Source organism: Mercurialis annua, linkage group LG3 (assembly GCF_937616625.2).
Source record: "Mercurialis annua linkage group LG3, ddMerAnnu1.2, whole genome shotgun sequence".
Lineage (NCBI taxonomy): Eukaryota > Viridiplantae > Streptophyta > Magnoliopsida > Malpighiales > Euphorbiaceae > Mercurialis > Mercurialis annua.
The window spans coordinates 71,548,125-71,566,387 of record NC_065572.1 but is presented as its reverse complement, the minus strand read 5'-3'; the positions used below and the strand labels follow the sequence as shown (position 1 = coordinate 71,566,387).

The following is an 18,263-nucleotide window of genomic DNA, read 5'->3' as shown; positions in this document are numbered from 1 at the left end:
CGTAGCCATGCAATTTCGTCCATTCTAATTTTCTTTGTAAACCATTATCTCTGAGATCGATCATCAACAAAATGGAATCCCCACTTACCCGCCGGAATCCACCAACGCCGATCCCCTCGCCACGCCTTGCTCGGAGCAGAAGTGGAAGTGAAAATAATTCAATCACAATCAACAGCAGCCAAAAATTCAATTCTGAGAGATATACTTCCCGAGCAAAATCAACTACTAGATCATCAAGAAACACACAAAACGAAGAAAATACGAAGAAACCATCATCAAAATTACTTCAAAAAAAGTCTACTAATAACAATGATGATGATAATCGTAGCAGTAGTGGCAAAGATGGGTTCGTTAGGTTCTTGCAGCGGGAAAATCCACGTAATTCTCATGCAGCAACTACTAATAAGATGATTGTAAAGGCGGCTTCAAAGTCCCCGTCAGCTTGGGCTTTATCGCCAGGAAGGTCGACACTGTTTAATGTGTTGCCGTCACCGGAGTTGTTGCCGTTTACTATTGGCGGAGAAGAGAAAAAGAAGAAAGTCAAGAGTGGTGGCGGGGCAGTAAGTGGAGTTCTGAAGTACTTTAAGCAAAAGAAATTGTGTTCAGTGCAAGAAAAAGAGTATCTGAAATTTAGGGTTTTGCATAATAGGCTATTGCAATGGAGATTTGCTAATGCCAAGGCTGATGCTACTATGGCCTACATGAAGAAAATTGCAGAGGTAAGTAATTTTTTTTAATTAAGATAGATTAACAAGTCTTTTACTTACAATATATTTATGGTTGTTAACCCGTTTAATACCGAATTTTTACCTTTATAATCAATTTGACATTTAAACTAAAATTCATATTAAGATGGTCGATAATTGCAATTTACGTTTTAAGCTACAAATATATACCGATGAGATAGAAATATTTATCGAATAACCATATGTAACATCAGTATACATCAGTCTGTATTAGTTCAAGAGCCTTCCTCTAAAATGTAAATTAATTTAATGGTACCATTTTGATACAAATTGAAGTTTCGGTGCCAAATTGTACAAAGGGCAAAAGGTTAGTAATAACCCTAAAATTTATCTAATATACCTTTTGTTTTTTCAGGAAAGGTTATTCCATGTTTGGCTAAGAATCTTGAATTTAAGGAATATGTTATTAGAGAAGAGAACTCAAATGGTGAAACTGAAGAATGAGGTCAAATTATACCAAATTATTAATCCACAAATGAATTTGCTGACTGAATGGCCAAAAATAGAGAAAAAAAATTGTGAAGCAGTGAGCAGAGTGACCAGAAAACTGTCAGCATTTTCTGTCAAGCTCCCTTTAGTAGAAGAGGCTAAGGTAATACAGTTTTTTTTCATGTTACAGCTTTCTTTAAGTTCTAAAAACAGGGCATGTCTATTTTTTTTTTTTTAATAAGGTGTCAATCAATCGGCAATCTCTAAATTTATGGCTAAATACTCTCAACTATTTTAATCAATTAAAAATAATATTTTCTATTTTTAAATAAAATAAATAAAATTAAATAATTTGAACAAGTTCATGAACTAAAATAACTCAATTTTGTCCTAAATTGATCTATAATGAGAGTATTTGACCAAAAATTAAAAAATTTATTATTCTTAATTGGTCAAAATGACCGAGGGTAAGTTATTTGGCTCCGAATCACAAATTTAAAAACCGAATTGACTATTTGCTCGTTTTCTCCCCTAAAGAGCCTATAATTTTATCAATTACAGGGAGATGTGGAATCCATACATAAAGCTATGAACACAGCTCTGGAAGTCATGAATGGCATAGAAGCCACAATTACTAAATTCTTTTTTCAGGTTAATTTAACTTCTTAATCAAGTGTTTTTATGCCTAATATCATATTATAAAGTAAAGTAAAAAAAAAGCTTATAAAAATTAATTGGCAGGTGGAGAAAATTTTGTATCTGCTTACAGAGCTTACAACTAAACTAGAACATCAAAAGGAGAGATTGGGAGAAATGGCAGAGATTGTACTCTTGGTTTCTAAACTGTTGGTAATTAACCTTCAATTTTCCCATAATTTTCTGTTTTTCTTGGTCATTTTTCTATGATCATGGGCCTGACTTCGAACTCTATGTACTCTGTAATGTTCAGCTCAGCCCAATATTTAAAGCAACTGTGAATTAGATATCTTGTTGGGCCCAAGCCTTTTTTGTTGTGAATTTTCTTTGGGAATTTTGTGGTAACATTTACTAGTCTATGTTTACAGGCATGGGAGAGAAGTGTCAGGGTACAGCTAATACAAGTAGTGGAAGAACCAAGAAGCAAAGAGGGTCTTAACAAAATGCAGTACCATATCCAAGCAAATTAATCAATACAAAGAAGAGTGACGGAATAAAAAGAAAAAAGAAAGACGAAAAAAGGAGGCGAGATGGTATGATTAGAAAATATCGAAATGGATTTAAAAAAGAAAGCAATCGGTAATTGGTGGTTAAAAGAGCGGCTGTCACGTGACTCACGTCCCTCAGTTCCGTTCCTGAACAATGTACATTTGATAAGTTATGACATGTATAGCATGAAATAGTTTAGTATTAGGCTTAGAATACAATTTTATGTCTTTTAAATAAATGTATACCAGCATTTTCAAGAGTGATTTTTATGCCATTTAGACAATTCCATACCATCACAGAAAAATGCCCTTTAATTCTAATGCAATCCCATGATTAAGTTGGGATTGTTACTACGATGTGTACTTTGCATGTACTAATTAAAATCCAAAGCTTGCATGGGATTAGTTTAATACTATGCAACTCCAACTGCAACTGCTAGGTAGTTGAAGTCTCAACACATGATATTACATCTTTAACTATGTTTTACAATCACTATAGCAAAACCTGAGTGGCATAGGTGTATCCCAAAGTTGCAGATCTTTTTGACAAAATTATGCACCTTTTGAATTCTACCAGTTTTTCTAATTTATTTTTCTTAATTTTAATTGCTTTATAACCAACCCATATTACTTAAAACAAATCGAATAAAGATCCTAAATATTTTATTCATAGGAGTGACACGTAGCGTAATTGATTAACAACTCTAATTAATAAAAATATTTGAATCAAATTATAATTTATCAATTAAAATGATAAAAAAATAACCAGTGATGTTACATAGTTTATTATACTTCCTCAACCTAATTCACCCAACAATTTTTTAATCAGAAGAAAATTATAAGTACATGCATAGGTTGAATGAAGAGACTTTAGCAATCTTTATGACAGTGGCATAACACTCTTTGGTTTTTGCTACCTTTAATGTCAATTTTGGTCTAAGAATGAATTGCCTTTTAATGATTACAAATCTTCCTACTTTTGGCCCACTCATAATTCCATTCCATATCACAATCATAAACTCTCCAATTTAAAATGTTAATTAACAAAAGTTCATGTCCCACCCAATTATACCACCAGAAACAAAATTAGAACAAGAAACACTTGAAATTTTCATTAGAACAAAAAATAACTAAGAAAAATCACTTCTCCTATACCAATCTCCCCATCATTTCAAAAATAACATCAAAAAAGTAAAAATTAATCATATTAACATTCCACATTAGCCTTCAATTCAGTGGCATCACCGGCGGTAACTATATTATCACCAACCCCACCGCCACCACTGCTAACAAAACTTCCAGGCAATTTCCTCTTAGGTTTAGCTTCTTGTAACATCAACATAACGTCCCTCATCGACGGCCGGTCCGCCGGATTCCGGCTAGTGCAAAGCAGTGCAATTCTAAGCATTTGCATCATCTCCTCTCTTACTGATTCAATTAATGCCCCTGCATTTTTGTCCAAAATGTCAATCGTGCCCTCTTTAGTTTTAATTTTGGACCTCACCCAGTCTACAATGCTATTGCCGTCACCAAATTCAGCAGTAACTGATCTTTTGCCGCTAATAATCTCCATTAATAGTACTCCAAAGCTGTAAATATCACTCTTTTCATCTACCTGTAAGGTGTAAGCATATTCTGCAAATAAAAAGATAAAAAAGATATAATTAATAACCCAAATCACAAAAGAAATTAAAAATTAAAAGTCAAAACTATAATTGATTAAATAAATGATATTATTTTAATGTGGGTCCAATTTGTATTTAGCAGACAAAAATGGACAATGAAAAAGAACAAAGATAAGGAAGAGATCACGCGCAAATAGTGCAGCATGCTCAAAATCAGTTAAGGTATTCGCGGCGCCAAAAAAAAACATGACGTGCACTGCAGCTGCCGTCGTATTAGCCCACTCTTTTGAACGGAAATTCGATATCATACTTTATTCAGTAAAGGATCATCCAAATCCCCATACTAAATATGAGTGTTTCATAAAATTAAATTTACTTTATTTTATTTAAAATTTTTTTTTAATTTTTTTCTTCTAAATATACAAAAATAATCATAGAAATATTGGATGTAAATATATTAAAATGGATATAAAATATTTAATTAAATAGCTTAATTTTTTAAAAAAAACCTCACGTCAATTCTACTCAAACTTTTAGAAAACACTATTTTAAATTATTTTACATTTTCAGCTTTTATTTATAGCTATTTTTTAAAATTGATTGAATTTCAGCTCCTCTTAGACCCTTTCAAATGGCAAAAGTGCACCTTATTTTTAGTTTATTAAAACGTCCATGACTACAAGCTAAAGATATAAAATGAATATAAATATAAATTTTAAAGAGATTCGGTTAATATTAACTTCAGTTAAAAAAAATCAATTATTTTAAGATGTTATATAAATAAAAATATTTTCACCTATAGATTGAATTTATACAAATCCAGCCTATAAATTCAAAACATATGAACCTTTACTCAAACTTTAATTGCTTTATCTAAAGATAAAGGGAAATAAATTGCTGGCTTATGTTCATATAGCCCATCAAAAGCATGGTTTTGATGTTACCCATTTAATTACAGGTGGTGCAATTTCAGTCGCCTGTAGTGGACTTGATCGTCACCCAACAAAACGAACTAAACACAAAACAAATTAAAAAAATATGCGTCTAATCAATCAAAAGCAAGTAGTCAAAGAAATGGATCAAAACTAACCTGGCGCAATGTAACCATAAGACCCAGCAATCACCGACATGGACTCATCACTCTGGATCAACTTAGCCACCCCAAAATCAGCTACTCTCGCCTCCATCTCACCGTCCAATAGAATATTGCTAGGCTTCAAATCACGGTGAACGATCACCGGATCACAGTCATGGTGAAGATAGCAAATCCCTTGAGCAACACCTAAAGTAATTTTATACCTCGTAAACCAATCCGCTACTAAATTTTCACCCTTGTTTTTACCGTGCAGTAAATCTTCTAAATTTCCATTCGGCATGTACTCGTACAACAGCATTGTGCACTCTCTGTTACTGCAGTATCCTAATAATCTCACTATATTCCTATGCCTCACATTCCCCAACACGTCCACCTCAGCTAAAACCCCGCTCCGCCGTCTGATGCTCTCTTTGTGTTTACTCCATAGTTTCTTAACCGCTATGATCTCGCCACCTGGCATCTCCGCTTTATAAACTGTTCCAGTCGATCCCATCCCTAAGATTTTATCACTCATTGAAAGACACTCGAGCACATCATCCGCCGTGAAATTTAGCCGCTGAAAAGCGGTTAATTTCCACGGTCCGATCTCGCTCTCGTCGTTGAATTTCCGATTGTAGGTCGCGTGGAAGCATCTAGTTCCGGCCACCAGAATAAATAAACCTATACCGAAAGCCGCCGCCATGATCCAGACAATTGCACCGGCGGTCCTCTTCGGCTGTTGCCGGTGGTGAACCTCTAGCTCTCCGGAGGTTAAAGTGTCCATCGCGCATGGTTTTGCTAAAACGCGACCGCAGAGTCCTTCGTTACCTAAAAACGACGACGGATGAAGATTGGGGAAAATCGTACCGGAGCCTGGAATTGGACCGGTTAAACGATTAAACGAGACGTTGAAGCTCTCCAGAGTGGTACAGTTGTCGAAATTTGACGGTATTGAACCGGAGATAAGATTACGAGAAAGATCCACGTCAGTGATAGCCGGAAGAGTAGAGATTTCCCATGGAATTATACCGGTGAGAGAATTCCGGCTTAAATTTAAACAAATAAGCTTCTCGCAATGACCGATCGTCCACGGGATTGTACCGTTTAAAAAATTATCTTGTAATTCAATTTTGTACACGCTTTTGCATCCGATAAAATTAGGGATTTCTCCCTTGATTTTGCTCGAACTTGCTGAAAATATCTGTAAATTCTGCGCGCTCCATATGTTACTTGGCAATTCGCTGTTGAAGCTGTTTTGAGAAATGTTCAGATATTGTAACTGCTCTGCATTGCCAAGATCCTGAGGGATTTCGCCTGTGAAGCTGTTTTTGCTCAGGTCTATGAAGTTTAAGCTTGGCAAGAACCCGAAGCCGAGCGGAATTGAACCGTTAAGCTGATTATCTTGAGTTCTCAATCTTGATAAAGAAGTACAGTTTCCCAGTGATTCTGGCAGGCTTCCGATGAACTTGTTGGAGAAGATTATGAGCTTGATGAGCTTGTTTCCTTGGCAAAGATTTAATGGAATTGGACCGGATAAAGAGTTGTTGGAGACGTCTAGCCATGATAATTTGCCGTTGGAACCGAGTTTTTGTGGGAGAAAACCTGTTAGCCAGTTGCTCCAAAGACATAATGTCTCAAGATTTGGTAATTCGCCAATTCCTTTCGGTATTTCTCCGATGAATTGGTTTCTCATCAAGCTAAGCCTGGTTAGCTCTGTCAAAGATGAAAATCCCACTGGTATTGTTCCAGTGAGAAAATTCTCTGACAAATCAAGAACTTTCAAACTCTTTAAATTCGTAAAACTCACCGGAATTTCGCCACTGAATTTGTTACGAAAAAGTAACAGCATTTCAAGTTTTGTTAACTTCCCCAATCCTTTTGTGAGATTACCAGAGAGTGAACAGTTTGAGATATCCATGTACCGGAGATTACTTAACAATGAGAATTCCTCGGGTAAGTTCCCTGTAAGCTTATAATTGTATCCAATTTCCATGCGCTCAAGCTGATTCAGAAATCCCAGCTGAGGTGGCAGTGATCCTTCTAATTGATTTCCAGCTAAACCCAGATACTTCAATTTCTGAAAGCTTCCATACTCCAACGGAATTTCCCCTTCGAAATAGCTTCCCGTAAGGTTGAGCTGCTCCAAGAAAGGTAACGAGACGAACTCTTTCGGCAATGAACCAGTGAAATTATTGCTGTATGCATGAAAAACTCTTAAGAATTTAAGCTTGGAAATTCCAGGCGGAAAAGTTAAATTGAAAGCGTTGTGGCTGATATCAATACTCCTGAGCTCAGTGAGTTCAAAAATAACAGGCGGGAGAGGCTGTCCAAAAGCATTCATGCTTAAATTCAAATGAATTAAGCTCTTCAGGTAGCGAAATTCGTCGGGAAAACCACCCGAAAGACTCCGCCCAGAGAGATCAAGCGCGAGAACTCGAGCTGTTGTAGGATCACATTTAATTCCAGACCAAGAACACCAAACCGGGGTGGGTTTGGACGACATTTTAGTATAATCCCAGTCATGAAAAGTGCCTAAAGGATCACGAAGAGATGATTTAAGAGAAAGAAGGGCATGGAGCTGAAGAGGCAGAGCAGTGGCATCAACAGCAGAGGAGAAGAAGAAGAGTAGAAAAGTGTGAAGCAAACAAAATGTAGGACAGAAAAGAAAAGGAGGTTTCATGGTTATGGGGAAGTGGGGAGTTTTGGTATGAGATTGGTGATGTTATTGAGAGAGGTAAATTTAAGGGAATGAAGATTTTGATGGGTAAAGATTGTACTTTTTGAGAGTGCTGGGTGCAGAGGGTGTTTCATCATTATCATAATTTCTTCTTCAGTGGGATTTTCTTGGTGGGTATATGAACAAGAACTGGATTACTCATTTCTCTCTCTAATTACAGGTTTGCCTTCACTCTACATACTTTAAATCCAATTCTTGAAATTTAAGTATTTGTTTTGCCTTTATACCAGTATTTTTGTTTTGGGGTTTGTTGGAATTCTTTTTCTTTAATTTTGTTATCACTTTTTCATCATTCTTGTTTCCTTTATCTTTTGCTAACAAATTAGTTAAAATATGTGTAACAGTGACAATGGTCCCTCACAGGATCCAAGAAAGTCATTTCTTTTTCCCACCTTATTCTTATTGCTATTTAAAAAAAAATTCCTTTTCTTTTCTTTTTTTGATTTCTACTATTTCTTTATTCTTACCTAGGATTTCCAGGTGACAATTGCGAACTGCCTGTCTGAGGTATTGGATGTGCTTTGTATAATTATTTTTTAAAGAATATATTAATTCAATAAAATAATACAGTTTTTAATAGTTTTTACTAATTAGGATTAACTTTTTATAAAGCGTGTGCCACTTCAACCGGCCGGTTTAATTTTAATATATTGTTAGCAACTAAAAGTTATGTTTTTAAAATAAATAATTATTTATTATATATGAAATAAGTAATTATTCATAAAATTTTAATAATACAAATAATTCATTATTTTCAAAATTATTTTAATTTAAATCCAATTTTAAAAGATGTTGATATGTTCTTGAACTTTTATAAAAGTATATTTGTATACTTAAATTTATAACTCGGTGCAAATCTGCCTTAAAAAATTATAATCGGTATAGATATACTTGTTAAAGTGGGAAATCCCACATTGGTTGTGTGTGTGAGTGGACATGTGTTTATATATTGGTTGGGCACCTCCACTTAACACCAATTGGTTTTAAGATGGAATCTGACATGGTATCAGAGCCTTGTCCATTCACACAATTTGAGTTTGGCCCGGCCCACGTGAGATTTACGTGAGGGGGGACTTTGTTGCTTGACCCGTACACGCTACGCGTGAGGGGGAGTGTTAAAGTGGGAAATCCCACATTGGTTGTGTGTGTGAGTGGACATGTGTTTATATATTGGTTGGGCACCTCCACTTAACACCAATTGGTTTTAAGATGGAATCTGACAATACTAACTCTATTTGTTTGTCCGTTTAAAAAAAAAGATAGTTTGCACCAAATTTATAATTTTAAAGACCAGGTTGAGTATAATTAGAGTTTATGTGTATAGATGTTCTTTTTATCAAAAGATGAAGAGTGTTTTACGCCCATTACCTAAAAACAATTAGATCAAAATACCATTTCGTATTTTGCTCTATTATCAAATTGAAGGGCCATTATTGGATATTAGACTGACTATGCATTTCTCAAATAAAAAATGAGAAAGTATATTTTTCCATAGTGGATTGAGTTGAAAATAGTGTGTACTGTTTCAGAAGAACTAGTATAATATTTTCAAACAAATGGCGCGCGTATTCAAATATTTTTGAATTGGCAAAAAAGCCCTTCATTTAAAGTAGATTTGTAATAGAGATTGTAATCTCCAAACATCATTTTGTCACTAATCAATATATGTTAAAATAATTAGGAAGTGATATTGTGCACTAACAATGGCGGTTTTGCTTTTAACTTTTTAATCACCGAGTTTGACTTGTGCAAAGGCTTCAGCAAATGACCATCATGACCATATATTTTACTTTGTACATAAGCAATTAAACTATTTCATAAGATAAGGACAAAACTCAACTATATAAAAAAAAAAACTATACATATTTTCTGTTTCTGGTAAAATTTTGGATTTTGGCTTACTTCCATCCAACATCTTTTCCTCATTCTTCTGTTATTAATGTGATGCAGTACTCGTTTAAAAAAATTGAAACGTAGCAATTTTTTTTGATAAACACTGATATATGTTGAAATAAGGTATACAATAATAGAGTCGGAAGTATTGTATTGGAGGGGGGGGGGGATCTCATTATGTTAGACAATTTTTAAAAATTTGAGAGAAGGATACAAATTATAATATGCAATAAATCTCATTGCTATTTTAGATAATTTTAGTAATTTGGATGTCAAGGTCACCTCAGTCTCTTTCCTCTGTAATTGAATATACTTCAATTTAAATATTATTAATAGTTTGTGTCTGATATTGTCGATGTTACAGTTAATAATTTAATTTGCATTATATCCTGTGAATTTTTGTTTAAATTGTATACATCTTAACAGGATTGTTTATTATGCTTAGCTTAGGCACAACTAAACTGTAATAATTATTGTTATGTGGTCTTTGGTTAAGTAGTTCATCATTTATATTTTTAGTTAAAGAATAAGCTTGAGTTATTACAGTTGAATGATTATATTTTTAGTCATACAATCACATTACTCATTTACGAGCATCATAATACAATCTGTCGAATTGTGATTTCATTATCAATTTTAAATAACACAAGTGACTGTCAGAATTCATAGATTAATCAATTAAAATAATATAGATGTTAAAAATTAAAATCAATCAATTCGACAATTCCAACATAAAAATAAAATGTTTATAATCAATAAAAGATAAAATTAAGGGAAACTATTAGGTACTTGTGTGTAATATTATAAGAGAAGGACAGTTCCGTAGTTGGCTACCTTTTTCAATTTTCTAACTGAATGCATTTCTTTATTTTAATTTATAAAATACGAGATTTTATGTTTAAAGTTCTTTAAAGGAAAAACTAAAAAGCATATATTTGTGTCGAATATTTTAAATGAGGTTATATGTAAATGAGTGGTGTTTGATTCTAGTTTCAGCATGCTCCACCGTTGGGGGTATAAACGAACCGGACCGAGCTAAATATAAATTGTAATAAATTCAAATTTGAGGTCGACTATAGTATATTAGCCATGCTCAAGTTTGAATGAGATCTCGAATGACATTTTAACTATTCAAATTTAAACTCAATTCAAATTTAATAAAAAAATAAAATTATTATTCAAATTATTATTTTATGTAAGTTTAATTTTGTTATTACAAAATATTAAATTCAACTAATTAATTTGATGCACATTAAATAATAATAGTAAAAACTAAATTATTATTTTAAATATATAAGAGATTCGTTTAGACACGTGAATTTTACGATTTTTAAATCAATATTCAAACTCGGTTCAAAATTAAATACAAATATTTTAACTCATGATTAACCTTAGAGTGTTTATCTCTTAACGGTTGTGTCACATCATTTTTATAGCAAGTCAATGAGATCTCGAATGACATTGAACATTTTTAATATGAAATCTTTTAATTATTATTTAATTTTTTTATTATTAATCTCTACATGACTAATAAAATATTAATTTATTATACGAATAACATAGCACAACCACTCCGTGCAATAATTTTCAAATAGCAAACAATATGTATTAAGGCACAAAGAACACCAAATTGCAATTCTGTCTTTGGTTCTTTTATTTTGATTTGTTTTTTTGTTAAACAGAAGCAGTAGAGAAGCAGAGCCATAAATGTAAGAAATAGGGCCACAATGGAGTGCAATAAAATGGGTCCCAAAAATCACTCTGTCTCCTTTATACCCGTCACCCATAACAGACATAATATGATGGAATATCTATGTCTTTTTATTAAAAAATCGGGTTTTTGATATTTGGGTGCCTCAAAGGCACCCAAAAATCCAGTATAGTGCCTCTTCTGGAATTAATTCCAGAAGAGTGCCTGGGACCACGTGGTCCGCATTCTAGGAATGCGGACCACGTGGTGTTCCGCATTCTAGGAATGCGGAACACATTAATCAGCATTAATCAGCTGATTAAAGAGTGTTCCGCATTCCTAGAATGCGGAACACTCTGATTTTACCGTTGGGAGCTGACAGCTCCCAACGGTAATTAATGTGTTCCGCATTTGACAAATGCGGAACACATTAAAAATCCGAAGGCTATAAAAGCCTCCTCCAGCAAGTGTTTCATTCACAATTTGAAGCAAAAAAATACTTAAAACATAAAAGTTCGAGGGAGACGGTTATTATTTTGAGCGGAAAAATCTTGAACCGAGGTGTTTTTATTTCGAATCTATATTTTGGAGCTAAGGAGTTATATTATTTAATACTAATTATTTTGGAGAACTACAAGAGGTTAGTACGTTTAATTATTTTATTTATTGCTTTAAATAATTTTAGTATTTGTAAATATTAGAAATGCATGTATAAATTTAATTATAATAGAAAAATATTAAATTTTAATTATAATTTAGAAATACATGTATAAAAAAGTTTATAATGTAGAAAAATGTTATCTTAGCCTAATAGTTATTTAGAAATGTATGTATAATATAAAAAAATTATTATAGTTTATTAAAATATTGTTAATTGTTAAAAAAATTAATTGTAAATTGTTATTGCATACAATTATATTAGGATATGTTTAATTTATTTTTATAATATATAAAAAAAATATTAGACATAAAGTAACAATAATTACAATTGATATGTTAATGCTATTAATTTGAAATTCGCATATTAAATATAACGGTGTCAAAATTTGCTGTTTATTAATTAGAAATGACGAGTCCAAATATATCTTTGTTGATATGGTGTGATGGCCGTATTGTGAGTTCTCCGTGTGGAATAGAATACCACGGGGGTCGTCCGGTTAATATGGCGCTTAGCGAGAGAATGAGTTTCGAGGAATTACAAAATATTTGTAGAAGAGCAGTTTCTACCGACGGGGAAGTAGAAATTTCAAAAATCTACTTCCGGCTTCCAAGAATAGTTGGGGGTGCGATACGCTCGTACTCGTTGTTTTCCGTGGAGAATAACGAGCATGTGTTTGGAATTTTGAACGAGGTCGTGCGGTATCCGCAACTCGAGATTTTGGAATTGTACGTGGAATACGAGGCCGTGGTTCGCAACAAGACTTTACTAGATCAGTTGGTCTTATGTGATTCAAGCGGGTCTGATAGGGGTAGTGGTGAAGAGGAAGAAGAGGAAGAAGAGGATTTCTACGACAGCAACGAAGAGGATGTCGAGGAAGACTTAGGAGCAGATTCACAATATGAGTCGCAACTTCCTGAGCATGTAAGAACGGCGGATCTTTGCGACTTTGACGTCGCCCCGGAGGATGATGAAAAGATTATGTGGGATCCTGGGATGGAATTCCGAGTAGGGATGGTATTCCCAAATCGCGATGCCGTCCGAGCTTGTGCGACTACTTATTCGGTCGGGGTGGGAAGAGAGTTCAAGGGTCGCCGGACTACCAACTCGACAATAGTGTTGGCTTGCAGGCAGAACCCTGTATGTAAATGGTGGCTGCGCGCTACACTTCTGCAAGCAACTCAGACGTGGACGTTGACAAAATATATTGGCCCGCACACGTGCAATCAGCTGTTACCTGATCCAAACCATCGGAATTTTGGGTCTGTTGCAATCGCAGACTATATCAAGGGTCAAGTAAAGCTGCAACGTGATATACGGATCGATACCCTCAGAGCTGGAATTTGGCAACAACTTGGAGTTAGGCCTCCGTATAAACGAACCTGGAATGCAAAGGAAAAGGCAATAGCTGATGTTTACGGTGGCTGGTATGAATCATTTGGTATGGTTCACAAGTTCATGAACGAGATGATGCATGTCAACCCTGGATCTTTCTGGGATGCAGAAGGTATACGTAATAACTCTAATTTGTTATATAACGAGTTGCTTCAAGTGATAATTCTAATTTTGTTGAACTTGTGATTTGTAGGCGCCGAGGTGTACACCGACGGGATCCTTTATTTATCGATTTTTGTATTTTAGTATATGTTGTATGTTTACTATATTCAGTATATTATAATCGTTTGTGAAAATTGTTATTTTTTTTATAAGCGTCTGTTAAAATTATTAATTAAATAAAATAAATATTTAAATCGTCAATTTTTGTATTTTTTTTTATAAATGTTTGCTAAAATCAGCAGTTAAATCAAACAAGCATTTAAATCGATTATTAATATATCATTATTATTTTAAATTGTTTTTAGTTATAGTGTATATTAAAATGATATTTTTTTTTTAAATTAAAATTCTGCAATGATTGGGCATTTAGTGCCCAATCATTGCAGCCCCAATGATTGGGGAGACAAATCTGTCTCCCCAATCATTGGGGAAGCACGTTCCGCATTCCTAGAATGCGGAACGTGCTTAAGCAGCTGATTAACAAAAGTTAATCAGCTGCCCACCCGTTCCGCATTCTAGGAATGCGGAACACCACCTGTTCCGCATTCCTAGAATGCGGAACGGGTGGGACCAGGCACTCTTTCGGAATTAATTCCGAAAGAGGCACTGATTTAGAATTTTGGGTGCCTTTGAGGCACCCAAATATCAAAAACCCTAAAAAATCAGAAATAAAATAATTAGAATACCGGAAAAAAAATTAGTAAATTAACGCTCTTTTTTTTCATTTTTCTAACACCTTACTGGATGAGTCCATGAAATTTTCATAGACCGAGTCTAGGTAAGAACTTCCCTGCAAATCAATAGCGGATTCAGAATTTTTTTTCAATTCGTATTTAATTTCAAATTCAATTTCCGGCAATTCGAATTTAATCTCTCTCTAACTCCGAACTCTTTCTATTATTAAAAAAAAGAATTGGAGAGCAGACCTAAAGAATGTAAATGTGCAGTACTGTAGTGTAATGTAATGTGTGTCTTTAAATTTGTATGGTGCTCTTTAGGTGGCACGTGCCTGATCATGCGGTCATGCGTAGCGTAGGGTGCGATATGGCGTGACATGCGTGACCCTACACACAACATTGTTGATCATCATCATGCCTTGCCACCTATCATAATATGCCACGCCTCATTTTATTTTCCCAATTTATTTACTGCTTAATGGTTGCCTTGTTTTTTCCTTACTTGACGCTTCTCTCCTTTTTCTTTTCATATATTGACAAGAAAATTTCCCTATTATTTATGTTTTTTTTTGTAAAATAAAATAAAATATTATTCAACTAATAAAATAATAAACTATAGTAATACGAATGGTATAAAGCTCTCAGTATTATTATGATAGAATTAATTGTAAGCTCGTGTATTTATGCATAATTAAATTAATATTTAAGTTAAATATTAATTTAATTTTAAATAATAATACAAAAAATGTCACAAAAAATTAAATTAATAAAATTTAATGTTAATTACATATTAAATCATAATATTTATACAAAATTTTAAAAATAACATGACCTCTAAAATGTGTCTCTACTTTTTTTTTTATGTTAAAAGATCATGTTATTTAAATTTAGTGTTTTTTGTCTATTTTCTCATAATTCCATTACCAGCAACTTACATGACATCTTGAATATAAAGTAAAGATACTTAAAATATTTTTAATGTTGAAAATTTAGAAAGAATTTCGGAGAAACATCATTATTTTTTCAACAACAAGGCTTTTATTTTTTTTAGATAATATATAAAAAATATAAATAGAAATCTAAATAGAAAATATTAGTAGTAAATAATCTTAACCTAAAAAATAACTTGACTAATTTAAAATATAATTGACTAACTCTTAATTCAGAAAACAATATTTTTTTTTCATTATTTTCAACACTAATTGTTTATTGTTTGTTGAATTAACAATTGCTCAATTAACAATTGCCCAACACGTCTAATTCCCTGCAATTAAATTAAGGCTTAAATGCATCAAAAATCACAAACTTTTGCGTGTTTTTGGTATTTAACATGAACTCTTAATTTTTGCATATTTAACATGAACTTTTCAATTTTGCAATTATGTATCACATTTGTATTTTTTAATTCAAAACGGAGACGTTTTACACCCAAAACAGTGTCGGTGTCATTATTGTAAAATTTTGAAAGTTCATGTATTTATATGCCAAAATCATGTTAAATAAAACACATAAAAGTTGGTAATTTTTTTTTTTTTTTTTTACATTTAAACCTTAAAACAACAGCCATTGTTTTATCTAAATACAAATAAAATTCCTGCCCATCACCAGAATATAATTATTTTCTTAATTGAAGATACAGTGTGGTCCAAAAGCCAAAGATGATATTGATAGGTATATATATGCACAAAGGAAATAATGGTGAATTATGATCACTGCCTCGGTCTGCTGTTAGGTTCAAAATGGTAGAGAATTTTGGTCCATCGTCTGCATGCCTATTATTTTCTTCCTTTATATTTATGGCATACCGTTTTGACATATATATACCAACTCTTTATCTACATATACACATAAACCTAAAATGTCACTCTATACGAAGCAAGCTGCAAAGAGGAACAAACACAGTGAACAATGTAATTTAACTAAATTAAACTGGACTATCTTTCATAATTATATAAGAGTTTGAGTTTCCATTAGAGCCAATTTGTATTTTACAAAAAAATTATGACGGCTGTCCCTGAGGTGTAGATCAACCAGCTTCAGTATGCCAATGGTCTTGTAGTATAGTAATTATAGCCACAAATATTTTGGTGAGAGGTCTCATGTTCGAGATTCACTCCCTTCTTAATTATAAAGAAAAACTAGCTTCAGTGTTACTTTTTATATTTAATTGTTACTACTAGAATTTACTAGATTTTAATTTACTAGATTTTCAACATAGTTAGTTGATGAATAAGTTAATTTCATCGAAATATTTCCAGCCGGTGGTAAATAGGACAATTACATATGGGTAATCTCTGTTATTAAATTATAAACTCAATAAAATTTGAAACAAAAGACACCAAATATATCATAATGGATCAGCAAAAAATTTATAATTATTTGAGGGCAAAAGGTGCAAAAAAACCCTCGTAGTTTTCACAAAAGTATAAATCAGCCCTTTTATTTTTTTGGGGTATAATTAAGCCCTCTTTGTTTTCAAATAGAACAAATAACCCTTTCATCCAACATCATTAGAAACACTCATTAATAGCTGACATGTCTCTCATAATTATATAGGAAAAAAGTTCAAAAATAATTTTAAAATTTAAAATATTTACCAAAAATTTGAGAGGGTAAGTGTCCCAAAAGTAAATTAAAAGGGTTTATTTGTTCGATTTTAAAATAATAAGAGTTTAATCGTACAATTTTAAAAATACGGAAGCTTAATTGTATCCAAATAAAGTAAAAGGGCTGATATGTACTTTTGAGAAAAACTCGAGGTTTTTTTACCTTTTGCCTTATTTGAGAACATCGGCAGCATTTCGGCCGTGGATAAACATTGGTGTTAAAGTAGCGCCAACTTTTCCTATAAAATTGCTGACATCATTTTTCTTTATCTTAGCAATTCATTGGAAACTCATAAGCAATTTTTTAAATCATGTTGGTCGCTAAATTCATTACAAAATTATAAATTAGGGAGAGATTTTTTTCTATCAAAAAAGAACATCGATAATATATTGTTTTCTAGCATGTTTTATCCTAACTATTTTTATCATCTACTAATTGTTATTTTTGTTAGTTTAGCTACCGGGTGTTATGGACGAGTTTTAATTATAAAGTTACAAATTTAGTCTTTCTACATTCGGACCAAATTCTGCTCGAGTCAAATAGGTCCCTTGCAAAAAGTAAAGTTCTAATTCTAAACACTTGCATGTATAAATACGGTTTAAACCTGCAATCTTATTTAAATCAAAACAACACTTTATCAACTCACTCGCGTTTGTTATTTCATTTTGTGGTTCTACTATTTGATTGCCTCAAGCCATGATGTTATGTTGTATGGTTGTGGCATGCGTTGCAATAAAAGTTGCATATACCTAATAATTTTACCTAATTTAGGTGCACTACACTTTAGTAGCTATATAAGTATGGACCAAAAATAAGAAGATGTATTATTTGAAATGTAGGTGCTTTTGCATGTGCATGCCTATATTATAGCATTCTCATTCGAAGGAATTAGACAACACTCCTTCTAGCTCTGCTCTCTCATATATAAACAACATTCATTTTCATATATATGTTTTGTTCTTATTCAAATCATTTAATTTTAAAAGGCATCCCCAACCCCAAGTACATACAATTTGTACCACAGCTAAATAATGTTTGTAAAATTGACCATTCACTACTAATTATATGCATGATCTCGATCGTTTTGTTTTTAATTTGTCATTTTTTGCATGGTTTTGCGAACCCAAACTGCTAAGTTGATTGAGAATCTGAAATGGAGAAAGGAAAAATTAAGCTCATATGGCCGGCCGGACTGTAAAAAAAATTGTGGTCGAATTTAACAACATGTGTGAAGAGTGGGGTTATAAGTAGATAGTAACCTAACATGGCATCAAACATCAGCTCCTTAAGTTACATAAATCTCTAGAAAAACTTTTTTCTTTCCAAGGGCCTAGCTACATCCCAAGTTAAAATTAATTATTTTTATTAGCTTCTCGATACTATTA

General features: G+C 32.9%; 3 protein-coding genes across 3 annotated transcripts; 2 read left to right on the top strand and 1 right to left on the bottom strand.

Annotated features, from left to right (window-relative positions):
* Positions 1–71: 71 nt before the first annotated feature.
* Positions 72–2,643, top strand: LOC126672957 (QWRF motif-containing protein 7). Its single transcript, XM_050366902.1, has 5 exons — positions 72–719; positions 1,102–1,338; positions 1,737–1,826; positions 1,917–2,024; positions 2,240–2,643. The coding sequence occupies exons 1-5, from the start codon at positions 72–74 to the stop codon at positions 2,339–2,341; spliced, it is 1,185 nt and encodes a 394-aa protein (XP_050222859.1). The 3' UTR covers positions 2,342–2,643.
* Positions 2,644–3,363: 720 nt separating this feature from the next.
* On the bottom strand, positions 3,364–8,028 carry LOC126672117 (leucine-rich repeat receptor-like protein kinase TDR). Its single transcript, XM_050366047.2, has 2 exons — positions 5,075–8,028; positions 3,364–3,994 (listed from the first exon to the last, which is right to left on the bottom strand). The coding sequence occupies exons 1-2, from the start codon at positions 7,737–7,739 to the stop codon at positions 3,567–3,569; spliced, it is 3,093 nt and encodes a 1,030-aa protein (XP_050222004.1). The 5' UTR covers positions 7,740–8,028; the 3' UTR covers positions 3,364–3,566.
* Positions 8,029–12,398: 4,370 nt separating this feature from the next.
* Positions 12,399–13,678, top strand: LOC126672956 (uncharacterized). Its single transcript, XM_050366901.2, has 2 exons — positions 12,399–13,544; positions 13,626–13,678. The coding sequence occupies exons 1-2, from the start codon at positions 12,446–12,448 to the stop codon at positions 13,676–13,678; spliced, it is 1,152 nt and encodes a 383-aa protein (XP_050222858.1). The 5' UTR covers positions 12,399–12,445.
* Positions 13,679–18,263: the final 4,585 nt, after the last annotated feature.